This window comes from Pelodiscus sinensis, chromosome Z (assembly GCF_052426305.1).
Source record: "Pelodiscus sinensis isolate ZL-2025 chromosome Z, ASM5242630v1, whole genome shotgun sequence".
In the NCBI taxonomy this organism is placed as follows: domain Eukaryota; kingdom Metazoa; phylum Chordata; order Testudines; family Trionychidae; genus Pelodiscus; species Pelodiscus sinensis.
The window spans coordinates 6,303,811-6,330,153 of NC_143085.1; the positions used below are offsets into that span (position 1 = coordinate 6,303,811).

Here is a 26,343-nt window from a genome sequence, read left to right on the forward strand (position 1 = left end):
GGGCTGGTCCCGATCACAGACAAACTGGAAGGCAGAAGGTGGGGGTGTGAGAAAAATAGGGGGAAAGGGTGAGAGAGGAAGGAGCTTGTGCTGAGGGGAGGGGGCAGGTCAGGAGAAGAAAGGGGAAGCATGGAGGAGAGAAAAATGCCAGGGGACCAGGTGGAGACAATGAGGAAAAGGGCAGGAGGGGAGGTGTCAGTGGGAGGGGGGGGACGACAGGGTGATGCTGGGAGAGGAGAGGGGAAAGGCATTGGGGGCTATGGTGGGAGGGGCGGTGCTGGGAGAAGGCTTGAAAGAAGGGGTAGGCATGAGGAAGGCGGGGATGGAGCAAGGCATGTGTGAGGGCACAGGGGCATGAAAAAGAGGGCAAAGGGGGTGGGGGCAGTGAGGGAAGGGGGAGGCACCAGGAGGGTGCAGGGCTAAGGGAAGGTGCAGGTGCCAGGGGATTCTGGGGGTGAAGCAGAAGGGCAGACACCTGCAGGGGAAGGACCAGCACCAGAGGAGAGAGGCAGGGCAGGTGTGTAGAGGGAGGTGTTAGAGGGGGTAGCTCACCTGATCAGAGTGGGGCTACTGGAGGAGTGGGCACGGTGGAGAGAAGGACTGGTGGAGGGGGGCAGGTCTCAGGAGGGCTGAGGGCAGCGAGAAGGGCAGGAGTCAGGACAGCAGAGGAGGGTGAGGGGTTGGGGGGGCAGCAGGCACCAGGGGAGCTGATGGAGCAAGGGGAGGAGACAGGGCAGCAGATGGTGGGAACATGGTGGGGATGGAGAGAGAGATTTAAAGGTGCCATGATTTTTTGGGGAGGGAGGGTGCATTTTTTGCTCAACATTTGGACATCCCCCCCCCCCCTTTTTATTAATTCAGAAGGTTGGGGACCACTGATCTATGTATTCTCACAGTTACTCACCTGTGAAAGAGACAGAGCTATCAAGAAGTGACAAAGAGGAGCTCTGATTTTCACTGCTGGTGAGTTCTCCTGAGCAAGAACTGAAGGCAGGAAACTGCTGCAGGTTCTCTAAAGCAATGTGGACCTCTGGATCTAGAGAGAAAACCAGAAATAGTGTTTAATAACATTATTCCATATTAAGCAATGTTCGTAAGCAATGGGTCACTAGTGCGCAAGTGTTAAGTTGTTTCAGGAGCTTTGGGAGTGATCTCTGAAGGAAAACAATGATACTGTCATTGACACCTTGAGAAAAACCCAACTAAAAGACCTGCTCCTTGGTAGAGATAATCCCTGTGAAGATGTTTGTTCCTCCTTCACATTTCCAGTTGAAAAGGAGACTTTGGATTTAGACACAGAATCCAGGAAGTTACAGGGATACAATACATCCTTTCCACTGCAAGATCTACCACATTCTTCAGCTTCAATAGGCTGGGCATAGTAGAGAAGAAACTTAATTGTGCTGTGTCAAATGTTTTGACCCAGCTAGCACAACTCATCTCAGTAAAAGGAAAGAATGCTAGAGTTTTACAGCAAAGTTATGGTGAATATGTATTAATCATGGCAGGCCTTCAAACTGTAGCTCAATACAAATCCCCTAAATTCTCAATTCAAATGCTGGGAAGGTGTGAATAGAAGTAGAAATCCACTAGTTGTGCCCAAGAGAGACTTACACTTGCCCTGCTTCTTATTCTCCTCCATCTCAATTCTGCGTTCCCGACGCCGTTCATCACGAGCTTTCTTCTGCCGCAGGCGTTTCCTCTTTTCAATGTCATCTAAGAGTTACATAAAGCATAGGATACCAGGTTAAAAAGCTAATTGGTAAGTCTTTCCAGTTTTGGAGTTACTTATGGATAAGTTAAACAGTAAGTGTAGCATAGTATCCATGTATGACTGGAAATTCACTCACATTAGTCCATACTCTCACATTTTTGTCTATTCCACACACAAAAATCTCACTTGCTGCAGACAAATCAAAAATATTCTTCAGTCTGAGCGGGGCAAATCCCTAGTTCTAGATATGAACATCATGAACAATTAGCCTGACTGAAGAACAAGTGAGCCTTTTATATTCACATTATCCATTTGCCCTCCCAGCTACCCCTTCTTCCAAACTCTTCATGGTCACAGGCAGTGCTTTTTTGGTAAAAATAAGTAAATAACTGAAAAAGGTGCCTGTATCCCAGGGGAAAAATTGCTGAGCTCTGACTGGAGGTGCTGGTACTGTATCTGGAGATGCCAGTACTGCATACCGGGCAGTACAGTCACAAAAAGAGCACTGGTTACAGGGTATGATCCCTACTTGGAAACGGAATGAAAGCACTAACCAGAAAATGTCTCTAGGGTCTCCTTAGATATGACAGGAGGCTTCAGAGCCAGTTCACAGATGCTGAACTCACAGGTGAGAGGCAAGTGACATAGGTAACGATGGCGCTGTCGCACATCCTGAAAGGAGAAGAGATATTAGCTATTTAATTGCAGCAGAACTTATTGGCCTCCAGGCTAAGTCTTTTACTTCCCAACCATGGGTTTCATACAATTTTTAGGACATGACATTACCATCACCCACCACTTGTTCTCAGACCCAGTCTTGGCAATATTTATATTGCCAAGTACTCCACATTAATATGTTCTCAGGAACAGAGAATGAAAGCTACACCAATGAAGTCAGTCAATCCAGGTGAAATCTGGCTTATAGGCATTGCTGCCTCAAAGGTGCCTTCCAAGAAAAGCAGATCCTGACCCTACCCCCCAGCACACCCCCTTCTCCCCCCCAAAAAAAGAGAGGTGCTTCAGTTAAGTATTAGAAATTGCTTGACAACTGCTATTTCCTAGTACTAGCTTTCCAATCAGCCCTCAACTGCCCTCCCTGAGGAAAGAAACCATCACTGAGAATACAGGGGAAGCTATAGCAGTTACCTCTGTCATAGAGTAGCCAGTTATCTCCACCACAGCTGCAGTGAGCTTCTCTGGACTGTTTTCCAGGCTGCCATACTCACGAACAAGACAGCGAACATTCACAGGGTGAAGATACATACACTGTCCATCCTCCGCTAGAAGGGAAGAAACTCACTTGTCACTTCTCCACTTCAGGCACTCTTAACTCCCCTGAAATTATTGTTTTATCAAAGCTATTCCTCCCAGCTGAGTCTCACACATTAAAAAAGAAATTTTAGACTTCCTTGTGTGAAGAAGTTCTTTCATAGGGGATAACAAGCTCATGAATCCATGGAAGCTACAAATGCCGCCTCTGGAGCACTTTTTTCTCCCTCCACAGAGACTCCATTCCACTAACCTTGATAGAAATAGTAAAAAGGAGAGGAGTTGCTCAATCGTCCACTGCTGGTTGTAACATTAGATTCCTGATATTTGCTATCTGATGGACTAGTTTCTTTTGAAGCATTCACATCTGCCAACTTCCTAGTGTCCACCTCAGATATCTCCTCCTCTTCTGCTTCCAGGGGAAGAGGAAAGGAGCTCCCAGAATCAGAGTGTGCTTCCACTATCTCTTCATCAAATGCGGAAAGGTACGCCAGAACACCCTGTTACAGAAGAAACAGCATAGCATCGGTATTCAATTCACATCCTTCCATTCAGAAGAAAGAAAGAATTACAATCTCTGGTATAATGCTCTGAGAAAGGCAGGTATCCTCATTGCCTGCTTATCTTACACTATAGCGAAGAGTTGGATCCCAACTGTGCTTGTTCTAGGGACCAAAAAACCCACCTTTTTCTCCTGGGAAGCTGCAGGCTCCCTGGCCATAGAGCGCTCCATCAGGACCAATTCTTCTACAGCTGCTGTGGCTCCTGCAACATCACTGTTGCTACTCTGGTCGGAAGACGACAGAACCCTCTCTCGATCCTGTAGGCCACCCCCAAAGAACACATTTCAGCTTTAGTCCAGGACAATGACAGAGTGTTTCTATTCCCTCTCCTTGGATCTCAAACTGCCACAGATCAAGTGTCCCTTTATTACAGAACTGGTTACCAGGTGAGTGAGGGACATCAAATTACTCAGAAGTTACCTCTTGGCCATCTGTCACAAATTGGCTCTGAAATAAGCACTTACAGGTTTGGTTAAAGACAAGACAAAAGAACCACTACCCCAAGAATTATTCCTTATCCAAAGACAAACACAACACAACTCATTCTGAAGATATGACACCATTCAGAAGCTGGTGGCAAAGTTCTGTTAGTGATAGGCATGTATGTAGTTATTCCCTTTCTGTATTTATACTGCTGCTTTTGATCAGCAGGTGCCACCAATATCTACCTTGCTAGTATCTAGTGCTCCAAAGCAAGAGTATTTTCTTTAACACATCATTGCTACAGTAGATACTGAATTCCCATATTTATATTGACAGACTTGAAGAATTCTCCCTCTTCCCTCACCAAATAATACAAAAAAAGTCACTAAATATGTGGCCTTCATTTAAAAAACCCCCACACATAATAAGCATAAAGTAACCATTAACAATCTACCACAACTGGAGGGTAGTCCTCACCTTCAGTTCCTGGATAGCTGCCTCGATAAAACAAGCCTCAGTGGTGTGCTTTTCTTCCTCATACTGTCGGAGTAATGCTGCTTTCTCTTCCAAAATCACCCACTGAAGCACCTGCTCCTTGGATGCCAGCAGCAGCTTAGAGTATTGGCTGTGCTGCTCATCTGGCCAGGGAAAGAATATCAGAAAGACATCCATGTAGACACCCAATGTGAAGCAAGCTCTAATTTCAACTTATCCATTCCTATTATAATCTTATCTACCCTTTGCCGGCAAGTCTATTAAAGATTAGATCTGTGCATAAACAAGGGTGTTGGCAAGAAGTTACTATGACAGGAGAGCAGTTTATTGTAAATTCCCATGGCAAATTATGAAGTTAACAGTCTCTATAGAAATTATTGCAGAATGTTTACACTGTATTTGTTTTAGTGACTTGCTCACAAATATTTGTAGTGTGTGATTCTTTACATTTAAAGACTCTACAATGGGCTTCTATTTTAAAAAAGGGGAGGACCTTTGAGCTCTTTATTAAATAAACTGTCTAAAAGGATTTCCTGCCTTAACCCCTTTACAGCATCAGGAATGACAAGTCTAGTCTTCCCTCATTTTGATGGCTGACCTCAGGATGATGGTTCTCACTGAGGGCTAGGAACTGAACCTTAGAGTTTGGTATCAAACCTAAACTTTAAAATAGTGACCAAAATATTCCTTTCCTCTACCCCAAATTGCTTTTATTAATTTCAGTGTTTGAAAACCCAGATAAACTTTTAACAGGACATTAGGTATCTTCATTCTTCCAAATGCAACCATCGCCCAGTTTCATAGTGTTACTCTGGTGCAAAGAGCAATCTTATATGTGCATTTTGCATCTTTTGCCACATTTAGATTTCCTTTAAGAGCAAGCTTAATACCGATTCTTCTGGGTTTGCAGTTATCCCAGTGCCAAGCATTACAATATCAATATAGTGCTGTATGTCCCCACCCTCAAGAGTTACTGATGCATGCGCAATTGTAACTCTCGATACCTAAGATAAACATCTGAAATTATTCTAAAGGCCAATCCCCTGATATAGGATCCTAGAGCATAGAAATAGTTTAATTTCTTTCCTTGCATAGGAGTGGTTGAAAGACCACACAGGTAAAAATAACCCATAAAACAGTAGTGATAACGTGAAGAACTTATCAGCAGTCACAAGTTGTAACACGATCTTTTCCATTAGTGCTTTAAGTGTATAACACTGTATAAATAACTATGAAGCTCAAACATTATTTACTTGTTCCCATAATATAAGAACTAGAGGACACCAAATGAAATAGGTAGCAGGTTTAAAACTAATAAAAGAAAGTTCTTCACACAGCGCACAGTCAACCTGTGGAACTCCTTGCCAGAGGAGGCTGTGAAGGCTAGGACTGTAACAGTTTAAAAGAAGAGCTAGATAATTTCATAGAGGTTGGGTCCATAAAAGGTTATTAGCCAGGGGGTAAGGAATGGTGCTCCTGGCCTCTGTTTGTCAAAGGCTGGAGAAGAATGGCAGGAGACAAAATACTTGGTCATTGTCCTCAGTCCACCCCCTATGGGGCACCTGGCACTGGCCACTGTCAGCAGACAGAACACTGGGCTAGACGGACCTTTGGTCTGCCCCAGTATAGCCCTTATGTTCTTAATCAAGCCAGAGATAGGAAAACTTGCAGATCCTTGGAAACCTATCACCTATCAGGAGATTCCACTGGTAGAATCATATACATGCTGCTGCTACAATTATTCTGTAATTCATGGTAAAGTCAAATCTAAAATAAATCACTCTCCTGCCAAGTTATTGGTTGAAGAGGAAAAAACCCAGACAGATGAAGAACTAAGACCAACAAAAAGAAATGAGCTCTGCAATGATGCATAAATAGTTATGAAATACAGAACAAACATTCAGTAAATTATTCTGGGATGGCAGGACCTTGCACCATACTAGAGGAACACAGTGTACTGGAGCAAGTTTATGGAAGGAAGGGAGTTCTAGAGTAGCAGTGCGTCTACAGAGAAGACCTTAACATGAAATAAGGTACACAAATTGAGCTCCATCAATTGTGTAGCTTATTTCAACACTGGGAGAATCTACACAGATTATTTTGAATAAGCTCTTCCTGACTTCCCTTACTCATACAATGAGGATTACGGGAGTTAGAGTAAGAAGTCTTCCAGCTTGACAGTATTCAACATTATTTCAAAATCACCGCCTGCTGTGTAGCTGTGGACTAAATTTCAAAATAACGCTAGTTATTTAAAAATAAAGTTGCTGTGTAGCTGTACCTTAGGAGACTGCAATTTAGTAATTTAAGAGATGATAGTTAACTCGATTAAGTACAAGGATTGAGTTACTTTCAAATACTAAAGGTTTCTAATGGGCCATATATAAATGCATCCATAGTGAGCTAAGTGAGGTTTCCCATAGCAACCTGCTTCCACAATCAGGTTTGTCATACATGCAGCCAACATTCCAGAAGAGATTTCATGGAGTACTCACCTCCCAAGTGAATGGGCTGCTCTACATTCACCCACTTGGATTTGGGCAGTGGTATCAACACACTTTTCTCCCTTCTCATTAACTGCATAGTAATGGTGTCACCAATTGCATACTGGCGTGTTTCCATAGCAACAACACTGCAATACAGGAACAAACTAAGTAGCAAGAATCAACTTTACAAACAGATGAAGGAATCTGAGTAGTCTGTAAATCTTACCTCTTGAGATCCTTCTTGTGAATGGACCCATAACAGATGGGGCATTTGCTCCAGGTTCTCTCACTCAGGGAGAGATAGTGTAGAATGCATGCCCAGCAGAAGATATGCCCACAACGGGTGATCTTAGCTGCAGTTGGTGGATATAGGCATATTGGGCACGAGGGCACTTCATGGCTACAGATTCGCTGGATGGCCATAATAGAAGAATAATACAAATAAGTTACTAACATTAGAAAACGGAAATATGTTGAAAAGTCAGTCACTTTCTCTAGAGGGTAGAAATGTTTGGCCAAGACAGACTGGGACCTTTCCAAGAAGGCTGGTGTCACATTATTGGATTTCAATGTAAGTAGGCAGATCACTGTTGCACCCACTGTTGTGTGTTTTCCCCAGATTCTGTACAAAGTAGGGATGCAAGATGCTAGTGACTCAACTAGTCACTTCCTCCCGCACCCCCTCTGCCTTTAGAGAGGCAGTGGGGGGAGCAGCTGGTGCTGGGGGAGCTGGCTTAAAAGTTGGTTCCCACTAGCATTGTCTCTGTGGGGGGAAAAAAGGGGAGTCAGGGGGCACAGCATGGAACTGGCAGCACTTCCACCTTAGAAATGTAGCAAGACCAGGGCTCTCACTACATTTCAAAAGCAGAAGTGCTACAGGGAGCAAGGGGCCAGTGGGGGACTACAGTAGTATCAGAGGTAGCAGCACGGAGTGCTGAGGGGAGCTGGTCCATGAGGGGAGCCAGTTTAAAAACCAGCTCCCTTTGGCTGCCTGTCGCCCTGCACTGCTGCCTCTGATAGTTCCAGCTCCTAATAAACTTTTAATGCGGAGCTGCAGTGGGGGTAGGTCCCGGACCCAGTAGGAGCAAAGACTGAGCCAGGCTGCTGGCCAGCCTGCTAAAAAAGTTTACTGGCAAGGGGAGGGGGAGAATGCGTGTAGTCTATAGCATTAACCTATACACTTTTGCTTATCAGTTCGTCAACTACACTATTACATCCCCAAATGAAAGCTTTGCTAATTCTATTCATGCTAGTAATACTCGTATGATTTTTATATGTAAAGTTATGAATATTGGCTCTGTACTTATATTTTAAATGTTTTCTGTCTAGGAGACTGTGCAGGCACCACTCACCTATTGTGAGGAGTAGTGTCCCAGTGAATACTGCATGGACAATAGCTCTTAAGTCGGGGTGGGCAAAAGGGACTTGACAGTGGATCCAGCCTGCAGAGGCCCTGCTGCTCTTCTGCCCCCAGGCCAATTAGGACCTGAAGGCAGGAGAGCACACGAAGCCCTCTCCGCTCTGCCCCCACCTTGTGAGCGGCACACAGCACTTCAAAGCGCCACTCGCAGGGCAGGGGCAGAGTGGAGAAGGCTTCATGCACTCTCCCTCAAGTGGCCTGGGGGCAGGGAGCATGTGAAGCCTCCTCCCACCCTGCCAGGAGAACATGGCACTTTGAAGCACCACACACTGCTCGCCAGGGGGCGGGAAGAGGGGAGAGCGGAGGAGGCTTTGCACGCTCCCCCACCTCCAGGCCAATCGGGGCTGGGGAGCCGCATGAAGCTTCCTTCGCCACGCCCCGGTCCTGCAGCACTTCAAAGTGCCATGTGTTCCTTGCAGGGCACGGGCTTCCCATGCTCCCCCACTCCCAGACCAATCAGTCTGGAGGTGGAGTAGCCCCACTCCTTCCAGGGTGACCTGGGGCTACTTCAAAAATTTGAGTGATCTCTGGGTAAAAATTACTGCCCATCCCTGTCTTAAGTGTTGCTAACTGACACCTGAGGAGCATACGATGGCCCCCGTCTAAGGGGGACATACCTGGGACCCTTATAGAACCTTTCCCAAAAAGGACAGAGTAATCATGGTGATCAAAATGAGCTCCATTCTGGGAAATGCCACCACTCAAGAGAATAACAGATTTCCCTCTGCATGGGCAAGTTTATAAAAGGATCCTGGGGATGCCTACATCTTTGTTTTCATTCCTGCCCACCTCTCCAGAAACATCTTTGCTAGGGATTGAGGGCCCAGAAGGATTTGTGCTAAAATGTGCCTAAGGTAGACGCATTAACAGGTTACCAGTGTCAGACTTTCAATGTACAACAAAAGCTTGGTACTGCAGTCAATTTAGTTTCCCTTTTTATGTTCACTGATGCCCATCTTCAGGAATAGCAGCATCACAAGATTAGTTACTATCAGATAACAGATAGCAGCAGACTTCTTGGTGTCACCTTAATGACTTCAAAACCTAACTACACAGGTAAACTTTCTCTGCATCTCCCACGACTAAAGAAATTGATGGGACCTAAATTTCTAATGGAATGTTAGAAGAGTAGACAGATGCTTCTGTGGTGTAGTCTTAGAATATAGCTATGGGGGAGGGGGAGGGAGAGGAGTGTGAATGTGTGCATTAGTCTCAGGGTAACAGTACAAATCCTTCCCTCCCAAATGCATGCTCTGCATCACTTAAGTGCATCTTGAAAGAGCCATTTCTAGATCCGGTTGGAATCTTGAGTAGCTACAGATTTTTGTTGTGAAGCAAAAGAGGTTTACCCAGGCATAGGATAAGTGTCTCTAGAGGCATTCTACACAGCACATTTCCAACAACTCCATACCTGTGACCTTGTCAGAAGGCTGACATTACTACATAATGCTCTGGAAAAAGGATGTCAGAACTAGCCTATTCCTAACTAACTTCCATTTATAAAACAAGGAGAAAGAAGTCTTCCTTCCTCCTAACAGTATTTGGCAATATTAAGTTCCTGTCACATGAAGTCTTTCAAAACTTGAAAGGAAAGAGACTGGATAGCAACTAAAGTCACATTATGTCAAAATGAACTAGAACAAATAGGTACTTTTGTATCAGATAGATGAAGAGAAATAAGTTTTTAAAGCCATCCCATCACTACTGACCACTTGTTCCACAAAGTCCCAGTTGACCAAGGTATCTGGGTCAGCAAAGTTCACTGCGTAGTCCTGCTCCTCAGACACCACAAATTGGCAGCTAGATGGAAGACAGAAAGTATTGTAATTAACAAATCACCTATTCCAATTGTGCGCAGGTGTCAGCAGAAGCAAGCTTTTGGATTAAGATCCTCAAGAGACTAAGTCAGTCCTTTTCTTAAAGGTAGTACCCAGGAAGTGCCATACACCAGGTATGTGAAAAGATCTGGCATATAGGCTGACCAATGTCATCTGTTATCAATTATATTAATAGGGCTAAGTTCAGATCCAGCACATTCTTGGACACAGTTCTCCCTGCAGTTTGGCTACGTTGCAGGAAGTTCTTTTCTGAGAACAGGCTAAACAAAAGGGAACTTAAGAGGATATGGCTTTCCATAAAGGAAACTGAAATAGAACACAAGGCAGAAAGATCACATATTATTCACTCAAGTCTTTACACACAAAGTAAGTTCACATTTTACCATAGAACAGCAATTATAGCAGTACTTTTTCTGTATCTGGTCACTACTTTTAAGACTGTGAAAGGTTAAACCTGCCTCAAATTAAAGGTAAAGCCATTAATGTACATGAAACTTGTCTTTCATGCTCTGATAAACTGACTACCGTAAAATCGCAAGTATAATGCACACCCTGACCTTAAAATCTTAGCATAATGAAAAAACTGAACTCCTATGTACAATGCACACCCCATTGTACAGGAGAACGGGAGGTAACCTGTTTCTGAAGTCCAGAATTTCTTGGTCTCTGCATGGGTGCTGTGGGCGGCAACACGGCCTGCCCCGCTGCACCAGGAGCCGACCCACCAGCACCAAGCCCAATCTCACCTGCTTCCCAGAGGCGGCTCCAGGCTGCAGGAGAGCGGGAGAGAAGGCCGTGCTGCTCCTACCTGCAGGCTCGCCTGGGAAATGCACGTGCAGGAGACAGCTGCCTGTGCACTGCGCCAGCTCATGCCTGCCGCGGGGACCCCCAGGCACAGCCTGAAGGAGCACTAGGCAGGCAGTGAGCCAGGGCGCTGCAGCCTGGCGGCGCCGACGACTCCTCGCCTTGTCCAGGAGCCTGGCAGGGCAGCGGCTCCTGTGCTGCACTGAAGCAGGAAAGTTTCCATGCAGAGGGGAGGGGGAAGTTTAAAAACGTTAAAAAAATTGCTCCTATGTATAATGTGCACCCCGGTTTTGAGCCTAAAAACGGGAAAAAAGTGCCCATTATAGTCGTGATTTTACGATACTTTAATTGATGCATTCAGTGTATATTCCTAAAGTACGAGTATAAAAATTACTACAACTTTTACTATACATCTGTTTAAAAACAAAGATCTCTGCATATGAGGATTTAAAATTGAGATTTGGCTTGATCCCAAAAGGAGCACCTTTTAATGTCTTGCTGTACTAAGATGAATTGGGTTGGTTTCATTTATACCACATTACTTGAGCTACAAAGGAAATTGAGTTATTTTAGTGGGAAAGGCACCCAACAACGTACATTACATTTTTACAGGTGGTGCTTGAGTGTCTGTGCAGAAGGATATATTACCCTTTCCATCCACCACACTCAGTCCATTTAATTCACTTCCTTTCAGATACCAGTATCAATTTTTATAATCAAGGATAGGACATCCTTCTCCCTTTTATATAGGCAGAAGGTAATCCTAGTACCAAAGCAAGGGAAAGGCATAACCAGTGGAGAACTTCAGTAACTACTACAAAAAAGCCCTTCTACAAACACTCAGTATAAGTAAATACATAATTTCCTGACAGTCACATACAGAGAATGGAATACACATTTCCTGAGGCAGAGGTTCTTGAACTGCATTGTATAGTAGTCCACTCTAGACAACAAAAATCGTTATACAACTCCAGGAGGGGAGAACAAAGCCTGAGCCCAGCCAAACCCTGCTGCCCTGGATGGTTGGAGGGGGAGCAAAGCCAAAACCTGTAACGTAAGACCTACTACCCACAGCTGAAGTCCTAGGACTTCAGATCTGGCTCTCGGTGGTGGTGCTCAGGCCTCTGCTTTGACCCCAAACTCCAGCAAGTCTAAGCCAAAACTGGCAACTCCATTAAAACAAGGTGATGCAACCCACTCTGGAATCCCAACACAGTTTAATCACTATGGTCTTAGAGTTCAACTGTATAAATGTCTAGGAGCCCTGCTGATCTTCCACTCACTTGGCCTGTAAGAAGAGCTCTTTGTTGAAGGGTTTATGTCCCCATTTGTTCCTTTTCCCCCAGCTGCCATGTCCATTCCCATCAAAGTGACCTGTTTGGCCACGCGGTTCAAAGGTGAAGTTCAGTAAGTGGTTCAGATTAATCTTCTTTGGACCAGAGAATTGGGCAGGGCTGAACTCTGCCCGTTGAACCTCTGCTACCTACAGACAAAGAACACAAAAACCACACACACACACACACCATAGTTCTGATTAGAATTCACTAGAAGCTGGTACTTGCAACTTATCAATACCGATGTCTACTTCATTTCAATGGTATACAAGGAAATGCTCTAGCACTACCTACTCACATTATGACTCCACGTCTGAATAGCAAATACTGCAATATTAGAAATACAAAGGAATTTGAAAGTTACAACTGAGTAATTTTTCCATTGAACAAATAGAAGTGATAAAGCAACCCTATGTCACAAAAAGTGAAACTAGTTTAGAATTAGAGACATGGGTAACAAAAGCTATTTTAAAACTAACAATATCCCATTAAAGCAAATCAGTATTGCAAGTTTGATTCATTCCAGAGGTCTCATGATTTTAAATTAGTTTCCATATAGCTGAAATGGAAAGAATTGAAACTCAAAATATAGTGTAAATATATGATCTCTTTAAATTAGCAATTTAATATACAAGTAACGTGATCATTTACGCCAGAAGGCAGATCACCCACAGTGCCTTCATTCCTCACTAGATCACATCAAGGCTAGTAAGTTTACTTTGGTAATCATTCCATAATGTGGGATTTGAGTACACAACTGACTGGACATATATGTATCTCAGATTTAGGAACTGTAAGCTGTATTACTAGGAGATGGTTTTCATGAAGGAGCTGTGTTTCACAATATGTATATGGCCTTACTATACACCCATTCCTTAGATTGTACTTCTGTTAGTTTCACTTGTCTTCTTATTGAAGAGATCTCAGCCCAAAAAGCATCCTCTTCCTAGATGATGTACAGTTGTTCTGATATCGCTGAGATGCCAGATTGAGTGAGGTTTTTACCTAGGGTTTCTTTCCATTCCCAGCCCAGGAATGGAACTCAAGAGACCTAACTAGCAGGTCACAGTGATCCTCTTGTCTCATGTAAGAAGGACTTGCAGACATGGCATTACAATTCTCACCTCATCTCGTCTTCCACCATTACAAGAGCTAAAAAGTTTGCCACTGCCACTGGTGCCCCCTCTCTGAGGGGGCATCTTGTTAAAAGCTTTGCTTTTCTGTGAATTGGAGCGACGGGATTGACTGGAAAAGTTCTCATTTTTTGAATATGAAGTTTCTCTTTTACGAGTGTAACGTTTGGATCCACTTGCATTCTTTCCATCTGAAAGAAGGGAAAAAGGTCAGATTCAGAAGCTCAGTGAGATACTCCCATCACTTTTGTAGTGGCCGTTCAGTCATTTATGCCTTTCAGATAGAGATGTAAAAATCCCATTCAATTGTTAACCGATTAAAGGGGACAATGGTTGGGGAAGGGAGATCACTCCAGCCAGGCTGGAACAGCACCCCCCCCCCCCCACCGGGCCAGCCCTGCCTGTGGGGTGATGGGAGCCACCATGGACAGAGGCTGCTCCAGCTCCCACCAGTTAAACATTCATATTACTACTTTAAGACATCCAGACCAAATGCTGTCCTCATTACATCTGCCTAACAGCACAACAATACTGACTCTTACCCAGAGTAGGGATGTCAATGGGTAGTAAATTATATGATTATCAGTTAATCTTGTTGACTACATGCATTCCCCACCCCTTGCTGCCTCTGCATCAGAGGCAGCAAAGGGGGGAATCCAGCTTAAAAGCCATTTCCCCCCCTAGCACTGGCTCCATGGTACTGCCGCCACCTCCCCACACCGTTGAACAGAGTGTGGGGAGTGGTGCACACAGGGAAAGCTGCTGCAAAGCAGTCTGTCTGCAGTGAGCTTGAGCTACCTGTACACAGACACTGCTCTGCCTCCCACAGAGCAGCCTCTCTGGTGAGCCTGGGCTTCTGTCTGTGGGGGAACTCCAACCCCCTGCAGACAGGGGCTACTGTTGCAAAGCAGCCTTTGTACATGGCAAGGCCAGACTCACCACAGACAGAGACTACTCAGTGGGAAGAGCAGCATGTGTCTGCGGGGAGCTCGGACCCCCTGTGGACAGGGGCTGCTGCCACCCCATGCTGCTGCCTCTATCAGTGGGAGCAGCAGGCAGCTGGTCTGCACAGGGGGCTGGTTTTTAAGCTGGCTCTCCTTAGACCAGCTCCTGACTGGCACCCCACACTGCTGCCTTATAAAGGCCGAGCATGCACCAGGAGAGGCTGGAATGCACTGGCTGCCTACATTAGGGACTACAGAATAGTTGACTAACCAATAAGAATTAATGCGGTTAGTCAACTATTCAATTACTCGATATAACAACCGGCGTTAAACTAAAATTTTGCTCATACTAATGTAATTACCCCACTATACTGAATTAACAGGCACTAAAGCAATCAATTTAGTTAGTTCCACCCAGCATTAGCGTAGACACTGTTGCTTACACCAAGTGTTATTGGCTTTCAGAAGTCTTATTACAACCTCCCTCACAACAATATAGTCAGTACAAGGACTCCTGGTGAAGATGCTCTCTGCTGACATGAAGTGTAATGTTGACACAAAAGCAATTCAATTACTTTACATACAAAATATGACATTACTTCAGTTGACTGTTTTGTAGTGTAGATACCTTCAGCTGATTGTGACTGTATGTTTAGAATGTGTAAAGGTACCACTAGGCCTGCATTTATCCAAATGGATGTACTATGTTGCTCTATTATGCAGGCTTTATCCTCTTTACTTCCTTTTCTCCTTTGCCTTGATCCCTAAACTTAGGGCAGTACAATGCATAGCTATTCTTAAAAACCCATTTTTTTCAACATGGCCACAGAGTGTCAATCCACCTCAACACACCACTATCACCTGTGATTTCCCAATGCATCTAGTCTGTGTTCTAATCAGTAAATCCCCAAATCCTGTAAGGCAGGCATTATTTGCCTGATAAGAGTGCCAAGGACACTGTTGGCATTTTAACACAGAAAACACTAGCTGCAAGCACCAAGTGGTAGCTTTAATTCTAAAGCTCACAAGAATGGAACAGTCAGATGTTAGTTGGGTATTCTTAATGCATGCCAAATTTGCTAATGCTTCCTATACTATTGTAGAGGATCATTCAATAATATTAAAAACCACTTTTTCCTAAAGTTCTTTGATGAAAAGTAAGAATGTTATAATGCATGTAATTGGTTAACCAAGTAACTGCTGAAGTTTTCGTACAAGTGGGGTGGCAGCCAGCTCCCCAAGAAAGCCAGATTTTAAGACCTGCAGTCCCATGCTGCTGCGACTCCTCAGTAGCTGGAGGCCCATGCAGTCATGTAGCTGTTTGGGCACAGTAATGTTCGGTTACCTGTTTAAATAGCTATCCTCTTCCATCACTGATGTAAAGTCAGATTAAGTCCAAACATGGTAATCATTTTCCTATGCATTAAATTGGTAATGCTACTTGATACATTTGTTTCATTAAGCAGTTGAAAATTAAGCCCTAATTTTAGTCTGTCATTAACACAAAGATAAGCCAATAAACCGTTCCCCTCAAGAAATATTTTATTAATGGACCTGATGCAGTGTTGTGACCTATCAAATCTAATGCCTCAATAGCATCAATAGAACATCTGTTGCATCTTCTAGACCTACATACCAGGAAGTAGCAACCTTCTTTGTCCCTTTTTCCATCACCCAGATTCTGCATGAGTCTTTTGCAGCTGCTTCCTTATTTTAAGATCATATTAGATACAATCTACCATTAATCTTTTCACATTTGACTAATTACTTCCAAGCTACAGAAAACCACCCAACTACATATTCATGTCTATTTTTCCAAACTTTTCACCACAAACTTTGTTTCACCCCCCCTAAACCTCCCCTGGGCAAAAAGTGTGTGGAGCAGTGAGAAAAACTGTGCATACCTCTACAACGGTGGTTCTCAAAGTGCAGTCCACAGGCCACTAGCAGTCCACAACTCCAACTCAGTGTCCCTTTCCTCCCCACCCCCAACACAGTGGGGAGCCCATGCTGCTACTTGAGCCACACAGCCGTGAGGCTACAACACCAGTTCTGGCTTTCCACTCAGAATGTGCAGGGGGCAGTGAGAAGAAAGTCCCTATCTTCCCTGGCTTACCAGGAGGCAGAGCAAGCAGCTCCATGCGCTACAGAGCTACTTGCTCTGCCTCTCTCCGGGAGCTGGGTCTGGCATGGAAGGTTGGGATTGTCTTCACTTCCCCCTACCCCACACACCCTCTGAGTGGGAAGCCAGAGCAGATGCTGAAGCCTCATGGCTGTGCAGGCTTCCTGCTGCATGGGGATGGAGGCTGAGCTCCCTCCCCACTCTGCTGGAGAGCAGTGCAGTGATGCACTGTCTGGTGGCTTTCCACGCTGCAAGGGGGCACGAGGCAGGTAAGCATCTCCCTCCTGGCCAGACACCTTACTCCCAATCCGCTCCTGTTCCCTCTTTCCTGGCCACACAGCACCCTCCCTTGCTCCTGCTCCCTCCACCTGTCCAGACACCCTACTCACACCCTACTCCCAAGCCTGTTTCTGCACCCTACCTCTTATCCAGACCTCACAATCTCTCCCCCTTCGGCACACCACCTCCCTCCCAGATCCTGCACTCCCAACCCTAACCCACTTGCTGGCAGCCCTGTCCCACACACTAAACCCCACATTTCTGTCCCTACCCCAAAGCCTAAGGGGGTCCATAAGATCCACTAACTCTGAAACCCCCAAAAAATACATCTGGCCTATGGGAAACCCTGAACCTCAGTCCTCCCTGTCCTTTCCCCTCACTCCATGGGGAATAGAGCACAGAAGAGTGAGGTGTCTAATTGAGGGCCACATGAACAAAGGCTGGGGGTTTTTGAAGGTTTTTTGCTTCTCACTTCTGGGGTCCTCAACTGATTGCTGTGAGGGTCAGTGGCCCCTTGACCCAAAAAAGGTTCCCCAACCCTGCAAAAAAGCCACATTGAAACCTTTTGTATCAGAAAAATTAATATTTTACTTTATATAAAGTGTAGATTGATGAACATAAGTAAAAATGCTTGATCTGTTTAATACTTTAAATTAAAACATTCACCCTAGCTGAAGCACTAGCAAAACAGCTCAGGTGAAATTATGTAATTAATGCTGAGTTTCCATTAGCAAATGGTGGTCCAGCAAAAAGTTTACATTGAGCCAGGTAAGTCTCAAACTTTTTGGCCTGTGGACCACTGCTATCTGTACATAACTGAGCAGTCAAATGTTTCAATATGTAATAGGCAGGGCTTGACAAACAGCGGTGAAATCTACTTGCCAGTCCCGCACTGCGCATGAACAAGACCCGCACTGCGCATGTGCATGCCGCCAGTGAACAGGGTGACTGGCTGAAATCTACTTGCCTCGGGTGAGTAGAAACAGCGATTTATCGAGCCCTGGTAATAGGGATGTAAGCAACTAGTCAACTAACCAATAAGCATAAATATGCTTATTGGGTATTTGAGTAGCGACTCAACTAGTCATTTCCTTTTCCCCCCTGCTGCCTCTATCCGGGGGGGGAGGAGGGGGGCAGGTGAGGTAAAGCACAACAGGGAAACTGCATGAGCAGGGAGTGAAGCATCCCCTGTTCATGCTGGTTCCTACTGTGATGCTTCAGCCTTTGAAATAGGCACGCATGGGGAACAAGGCAAGCAGGGACTGTTTGAATCCCCGCTTGCCCTGTGCTCCGTGGTGCCCTCCCCACACTTTGCTGCCCGAGGCAGCTAGGGGACAGAAGCCAGTGCTGGAGGGAACTGGCTTAAAAGCCGGTTCCCCCAGCACCATCTCCAGGGTGCTGCCACCCCTTCCCCTGTTGCCTCTGACAGAAGCAGCAGGGGGATAGGGGAAGCTGCTGCAAAGCAGGGGTCCCAGTAGGGAACTCTGCCCCCTTGCAGACAGGTGCTGCTGCCACGAACAGGGGCTGATGCAGGAGCAGCCTCTGTTGTGATGGCAATCCCTGTCCACCACGAACAGGGGCTGCTGGACTCAGTGCAAGGTAGGACTGAGCAGTCCAGGCTTGCGCTGGTCCAGGCTGCTGTGCCTCTGCATTTTAAATGTAGTAAGAGACACCAGACTCTTGCTACATTTAAAATGCAGAGCTGCAGTGAAGGTAGCTCCAGAGCCAGCTCCTGGAGCTATCCCTGCTGTGGCTCTCGAGTGGTCTTATCAACTAATCTATACAAAATATCAACTATATGATTTGCTAGGTAACCACCATTTAACATCCTTAATACATAAGGAAAGCAAACATAAGATGTATCTAGACCAGTTAAAGCTTTCACCTCTTAGCAGAAACAGTGATAGAGATGGAAAGGTGTGGCCACCATATTTTAGAGTTGTAGGGAAAATAAGTTTGAGGTCTACTGCACCAGTTTTCACAGTTCAGCTTTCAGCGGAGTCACAGCTAAAATCCCAACAATTCTGAACTTGTTAGATGTGCCTGTGATTTCTGAAGAATAACAATCTTACAGAAGACCTTCAAAATGGTCCAAAGTTAAGACTAAAGCCAAACATCTTTCAGATTATATTAATAAATTACTGCCTCCATAATTAGTTAAGTAGTGACAGGGAAGCTTGCAAGAGGAAGTATACAATCAATGTCATTGTTTACTGACAGAACTGGTGATGTTCTTGACATAATGGCACAGTCAAATTCAGGATTACTGAAAACTCACCATCGTTCCTACTACTAGAAACACTGCTGCAGTTGCAGTGCACATGGGAGTGACTTCAAAAATCAGCCTGAAGCCTTATGAGTAGAGTATTATCTGGAGAAGCACATTAGCTACAACTACACTTTCAGGGTGTAACCAGGCCTGGCCTATGGTGATTGGACCAGACTTGAGAGTGTAGAAAAGGAGCTATAATTTACACCACTGAGCTGACTCTGGCAGAATTAAAATTTATTAAAAACAAGAAATGGCTGTTGGATTAGGATTAGATTTAGCCGTTTTCAGTTAACTTTAAGGATGTCTATAAAATGTGGAAGAGCTGAAGTCCATCACTGAACAGCTTCCTCTCATCTGCAGTCACAGAACATATTCTGAACAGGCACAGGCCAAAGCAACTTTGGACCTCAATACATGAGCACAAGGGGACAGATAAGTGTGTCTGTAAACAAGGGGCCAAGATTAAAAATACAGCCTCAATCTCTAAACTAGGTCAGATTACTTCTTGCTAGGTGTGTAATCTTCCCCATGGGGAGACAGGGGTGGGGCTGGAGTGCCAGCATGGGCACCCCAATGCTGAGGGGGAGCCCCAAGCCTTTGAAGGCTGGATCCAGGCAAGATGGGAGATGCATCTTGCCCCCAGGTCTTAGATTCTCCCACCCTTGTTTTATAGGAAAGAATCCCTAGTCCAGTAGTTTTCAAACTTTTTGGCCTGAATCTCATCTTGTTTCATTCAAACCTTTCTGCAGGCCACTAGCCAGCCACCCATGACAAAAGGCATTGCTTATCTCTAATGACCTTAAATAGAAAGTTATTCATATTAGGCTACTGGAACATAAAAACAAATATGCAGTTATAACATAAGGGAGCATATATAACTAGCAAGAAATATTAGTAATTAAAATAAGATAACATGATGATAAAGTTAAAGCACTTAATCGGTTTACTAACTTATTCTCAAATATTATTTCCAAAACAAAAGGGTTCAACATTGTCTTTATCTATGGCACAGGTAAAGAATCTTTTGAGTTGGAGGCCCAATGACCCACAGGGGAAAAAAAAGTCACAGGCCACACAAAAGGGAGAAGCAAAAAAATTTCCCCAGTCCTCACTGATGTAGTCCCTGACTAAGACAGCTCACTCCCCTTGCAGTTCAGCCCCATTGAGGGGAGGGAAAGGAAAGGGAGAACTGAGGTTCAGGGCTTCCCACAGATCAGATAACTCTTCTAGAGTCCCAGGGCTAGTAGATTTTGCGGGGCCAAAAATGAGGGGGGGAGGTCAGTGTATGGCTGTGAAAGGTTAACTAGTTACCCGGTAAGCAACACCCTAAATGCATAATGGTTTAGGGTTAGTGGTTACTGGTTCCAGTTAACTGGTGACAGTAAGGTGCTGCTTTTGCCCCACAGGGGGCCTGCGGCAGGCAGATGGGCTGCTCTCATTTGGAATAGTCCCTGTTTGCAGGAGCCCAGACACCCTGCAGGCAGGGGCTGCTCCTGCAGGGGCTAGAAACCAACAGCCAGACCCAAAACAGAGCTGCACGAGCCAGGCTGGAGCAGACCCCACCTCAGATTCTCCTTAATCAGTTAACTGGATTTTACATCTCAGTATGCAGGAGGTGGCTGCCAGGGAGCGAGATAGAGATGGGGTGAAGGTGTGAAGCAGAATGCAGGAACGGGCTAGGGGTGGAGGTCTGGCCAGGAGGCTAGATGCAGGAAGGGCTATGAGTGGAAGGAGGGTGCAGGAGTGGGCTGGGGATGTGGGGTTTCTGCTGGAGGGGGTGCAGTGTCTGGGCACGAGGAGTTTGAAATGCATCCTGTGAAGCTCAGTGCTTCAGCAGGGGCTCTTGTGCATTTCAAAGCAGAAGCACCCACATGAGTCTAGGGGCCGCTGGGGATTTCCCCAGCTGACTCCGGATTCTGCAGAAATGCCACAGGGAGCTGGAGTCAGCTAGGAAGTCCCCAGCTGACCCTGGGCTTCATGCAGCAGCGTTTCAAAGGGGCAACGCTGCACTGAGCCTGGTTTCAGCGGTGCAGCGCTGCCCCTTTGAAACTCCACCAGTGTTTCAGTGCTGCACTGCTACTTTGAGCCTGGGATCAGCTGTGTGGTGCTGTTCTTTTGAAATGCCACCACTGCACTTCAAAGCAGCAGTGCCACATGGAGGCTCCATGTGGCAGTGCCGCTTTGAAATACCTCTTCCCCTTAACTAGTCTTAGCATCCTTACTCCAAACACCTTTTCCTCACTTCAAATATTGAAGATGGCAGTTCCTCCGCTTCAGGACAGTCAGCATGAAAATGCCTAAGACAACAATGAATCACCAAGGTTGTAGTAAAACAAGCTTGATATGAGGAAAGTCAGATTTAAAGCAAAAGAAGCTATGAATGTCTAGTCTTGCCCTGTGCAAAAGTTCATCTTAGACAGGGTTGCCTATTTCCCTACAACTATAGGAAAGGCTGACTTCTAATTGTTTTGGCAGGCAGTAGATCTGTCCACTATCATCTTTCTTCCCTGATATTGCCTCAGTTATGAATTTTAGGTTACTAAATAATGCATCCAGTGACATCTCCAACCAAAAAGTCCTGAATTAATTCAGGATTTTATTCATTGGCCTTAAAAAAATCAATTCCTGTCTATCACCACACATCGCCCCTTCCCCCTGCCCCACCCAGTCATTTTTAGGACTTAGTTTTTAAAAACATGTAATGTTTGCTAGTAGTTGGGAAACAAACATCCCCGTCTCATAGGACCTGCTGTTTGTTCCAGCTCAATGATTAATCTTTTCAAAAGTATTTGTCTTCTAAATGTTAATCCATAACCAGCTCATTTTAATGAAGCAGGACTCATTACTAGTCGTTATCTTTTTATTTCAGATCTATGAACTAGAGGTAAAATAGATGACATTTCTTATCTTTAATTTTAAGAGGAGGGACTTGGACAGGGGAGCATTGTGTTTATATTTTAAGTTTAAATTCACACTATTCTAAATATTATAGTCCTACAAGCGGTTTCAAAGTGCACCTGAATGGGAGCACAAAAGTACCTTATCCACAAATCAGAACAAGTTGATTGTTTGAGGGATTAGAATGGTGCCTGAGTGCATGTATCTTCTGAATCTTGCATAACTTCTGAATGTAACATTTTGAATAAATACTAAGTCTCTGAAGCTTCAGAGGGGTAGCCAAGTTAGTCTGTACAGGATAATCAAACAACAAATAGTCTGGTAGCACTTGAAAAGACTAACAAAAAGCTCATGATGTCATCTACATGTTTTGTTAGTCTTTTCAAGTGCTACCAGACCATTTCTTGTTTTTTAAGTTCAGTCTTTGAAGTCAGGCATAAACAAAATAAAAACAATCCCATTTAGTTTTTCAATATAATTTACATTAGTTCTCTATCTAAATACTCCAGACTACACGTGGACTACAAGCATTAACAAAATAAAGAATTTCAACGAAAAATTCTCAGGCAACCTTTATACAACAAAGATACAACCCCCAATTTTTCCATTTTGCAGTTTAGGGAACATCAGTTAGAAAGCTAAGTTTGAAACATTTAGACAAAAAACAGCCCTTAGTATGTTTAGTATTAGTGTATGGCCTGTATATCATGCTTTTCAAAAGCATGAGGAGTCCATAAAGAAAATAAGTTATTCCTTTATCTTGAAGTGGAAGTAGTATGTACCGGGTGTCTCCAGACCCCAGCTTCAAACTCAGCTAATTATGCAAGAGGATCTTTAAACAGACTGAAAAAAATCAAATTCTACAAAGAATTTGAGTGACTGACACAAAGCTCTTTAAAACACAGGTTTTTAGTTAAAACCCATAACATCAGTTATGGGGCAACCTAAGACACCGGTATTACACATTCAAGTAGTTCCTCAAACACTCCATTTGCTTCTGAAAGAGATCCAGATAAAGTATATGCCAATGCTTCAATTTGACACAGTGAATCACTGATTGCTCCCCAAGAGTGAGACACACTTCAGTTGCCTATGGCTCCTCTTTGAAGTTTATTTTACTGGTAGTCTCATCAAGGTATACACTGCCATTATGCTAATGCTTTTTATACTGTAACTGGGACATCAAGCCACCTAAAAGGAAAGAAACTGAGCACAGTCCATTGCAACACCATTCCAATTAGACCCCAGTGTCCAACGTGCTAGCCACTAGCAGCTATCTGGACCATTAAGTGTGGCTAGTTGGCTTCAGAACTGGTTAGACACCACTGCATTACTGTAATGTGCATGGTCCTGTATCAAAGTGTCCAGCAATATCAAGTATAGTTGCAAGTTTCAATACTTAGAAACATTTATGGCCAAACTGTAGAGAGTTTCAAATTCCAGGCACTCCAACTGCCTCTGGATGGAACTGCTACTGCTCAGCACGTCTCACAATCAGACTCTTAGCTTAAAATAGTGTAGCACAACTGTACAAAAGTGATACACCAGATATTTTATAAACTATCAGCAAGAGAAGCGATGTCAGTGGTCACCAACCAGTCGGTCAGGATCTACTGGTAGATCCTGGAGCCTTTGACAGATGATGTTGACTGGTTTGGCCAAGAGGCTATCAAGTGCAGCACTGCAGCTGCCCCTTCTCCCACTACGGCACACCTCTTGCCCTTTGCCTTAGAGCTGCCCCTCCCTGGGAGCCTCCTGATTGTTGTGCACAGCAGGGAAGGGAGAGGAAGGTGCTGATGTCAGGATACCCTCCTACCACCCTATATTCTACCTCAAAAGAGCAGAAGGGGGGGATGGAGGGAGTTTGCAGGCTGCTTTGGAGACTGGTACAGGGCCAGTGCAGAGGAGAGCCTGCCTTAGCTTCACTGCCCCACCACCCAGGACCCACCGGAAGTAAGCAGTGTCTAGCTGGAGCCAGCTCTCATCCCCTGCCCCAGTCATGAACCCCCTCCTGCCCCCGGCTCAGCTCAGAGCCCCCTTACACTCCAAGTCCCAAAGACCAGAGCTTGTGCCCCAACCCTCTGCCCCAGCCTGGTGAAAGGGAGGGAGGATGCAGTGACCAGGGGTGGGAAGGAGGTGGGGGCAAGGATATTTGGGTTTGAGGAAGATCTTGGATTGAACTTAAATTCAAAAAGTGATCTCGTGCTCAAAAAAGGTTGGAGACTACTGAGCTATTATGTTTAACTACTGTAAGTTTACATAAGATCCTTTAGAATGCAGGTGTGTCAAATATACAGCCTGCAAATTGATCCAGCTTCCCTGATGTATCCTTAAGGCCTGACAAAGATTTGCAGAAGAATTAATTACATTTTTTTTTAATAATCATGGCTGCAAAGACAACTTTCAAAATGAAATCTAAGTGTAAGCTAATAAGGGTTGTCTGTAGGCAGCCTGAAACAATGAAGCATGGATGCTCCACCTCCTATCTTAACCATGTATTAACACAAAAGCTCTGTAACAAGGTTACCTTACTGCTTATCTTTAAGAAGTTAAATGGGGAAGGAGTGGACATGTTCCCCCTCGGAAGAGAGAATTAGGAGCTGCTGCAAGTAAGCAGATCTGAGGGGAAAAACAAAACCACAAATAAGGAAGAGGGAGAATAACAAAAGGGCAAAAATTTAAAGGGTCCTAATGGTAAGCATGTTCTCCCACCAAGTGATACTAAATAAGTAACACTAGTAGCCAGGTGTTCAATTTCCACTTCTAATTTTGGTCTTAGAAGAAGCATCCTGTGTCTTTGAAATACTCTCTCCCCCTGCCCTTTGCTGCCTCTACTGGATAGAAGCAGCAAAGGGGAGGAAGCAACTAGAGGACTCATCTATCCAAAATGCTTATGGGATAGTCAGCTAGTCCTTAACACCCTTATCAAAGACCCTCAAGTTATTCTAAGGAAGGAAGCCACCAACCAAAAGGCAGAGGTGTTCCATTTCAGGTCACATCACTTTGGCATACACATCCTCTTCTTTTATCAACACAAAGAATGTTGCTCACAGGGAATACTGCTGCTGAAAACTTAAGATGAGAGGGATATTTAAAGACCAGTAACAGATCACATGATACTTTTAAAAGTAAGTATCATTTGTGATCTTAGTTCAGAGAGGACTGACAGACCCCCTACAAGAGGAAGGCAGCCTCCATTCCATAATGATGCAGAAGCAATGCAAGCCAGGCATACAATACTTGGCCTTTCCAAAACACTGGGAACTAGCTCGTTCACCAACTCCCTCTCCCCACAGTAACCAGGTACCCTGATAGAGCAGCAGTTCTCAAACTTGTTGGGCTCTGGAGCCCTTTACATGCATCAAAATGCATGTGGCACCCCAGCGGTCCACTGATTCCATGTGCTGTACCTATGCGGACCACCAATGGGTCCACTGAGTCCATGTGCTGTACCTACGCGGACCACCAACGGGTCCACTGAGTCCATGTGCTGTACCTACGCAGACCACCAATGGGTCCACTGAGTCCATGTGCTGTACTTATTGATGTTTCCAGTTTGTCAACCTCACGCAGCCCCTGGAAGTGTCTCAGGGCCAGAGCACAGTTTGAGAAACACTGTGTGTGTCAGAGGCTAATCCATACCACCTAGGCGCAATGTCCAGCCCTCTTGGACACGGCGCCCAGCAGCCACCCCAGGAACATGGAGCCTTCCCACGGCTACCCCAATACCGAGCCCGCCCCTCTCAGTGCGCGGCGCCTGCCAGCAGCCGGTGCCCCCCCTCTCCCCGGGCCCGTCCCTTACCGCCTTTGGGCTTAGATTCCCCCCCGGCGGGGCCGGCCGAGGCGGAGCGGGCCTGCTGCCCTTTGCTGCCGGCGGAGGAGCCGGGGAGACCGGCGCCGCAGGGGCTGCTCTTGTCCATGTCGGAGGCTGAGGCGAGGGCGGCGCTGGGCGAGCTCTGCGGCATCAACGGGCGCCCCGCTGGCGCTGGCGAGGGGGCGGCAGCGACTCGGAGCGGGGGGGCAGGCCGGGAGGCGCCGGGGGCCCAGGCTCATGGCCCGCGAGGGGGACCGGCAGGGGCGGCGCAGCGCGGACTCGGCCTCCTTCATGGCGACATCTTCTCGCTGCTCCGCGGAGACGGGGGGGGCCGGGGAGAGGCCGGGCCGGGCCTGCGGGGCTCCGGAGGGGGAGGGGCGGCGCAGGACGGGGAGCCCCGCGGGGCCCGGCACTGGCTGCGCTGGCGGGTGGTCGGCGCCGCCCCAGGCAGCGCGGGCTCCTCGGCGCCGCTCCGACAGCTGCTGCCGCCGCTGCTGCTCCCCTGTAATGGCGACGAGTCGCCCACAGCAAGAAA

At 45.6% G+C, this 26,343-nt stretch overlaps 1 protein-coding gene across 2 annotated transcripts in view; it reads right to left on the reverse strand.

The window, feature by feature from the left end:
- Positions 1 to 26,343, reverse strand: part of RNF10 (ring finger protein 10) — a 33,046-nt gene extending 6,703 nt beyond the window's left edge. For both annotated transcript variants that reach the window (XM_075898079.2, XM_075898078.2), the window contains exons 1-13: positions 25,797 to 26,343; positions 13,471 to 13,670; positions 12,296 to 12,495; positions 10,080 to 10,170; positions 7,177 to 7,361; positions 6,960 to 7,096; positions 4,447 to 4,607; positions 3,669 to 3,803; positions 3,237 to 3,483; positions 2,861 to 2,994; positions 2,269 to 2,386; positions 1,615 to 1,716; positions 905 to 1,036 (exon numbers count right to left, since the gene is read on the reverse strand). In XM_075898079.2, coding sequence (XP_075754194.1) covers positions 905 to 1,036; positions 1,615 to 1,716; positions 2,269 to 2,386; positions 2,861 to 2,994; positions 3,237 to 3,483; positions 3,669 to 3,803; positions 4,447 to 4,607; positions 6,960 to 7,096; positions 7,177 to 7,361; positions 10,080 to 10,170; positions 12,296 to 12,495; positions 13,471 to 13,670; positions 25,797 to 25,959 — 2,005 coding nt within the window. In that variant the 5' untranslated portion in view covers positions 25,960 to 26,343. The remainder of the gene's footprint in view (positions 1 to 904; positions 1,037 to 1,614; positions 1,717 to 2,268; positions 2,387 to 2,860; positions 2,995 to 3,236; positions 3,484 to 3,668; positions 3,804 to 4,446; positions 4,608 to 6,959; positions 7,097 to 7,176; positions 7,362 to 10,079; positions 10,171 to 12,295; positions 12,496 to 13,470; positions 13,671 to 25,796) is intronic.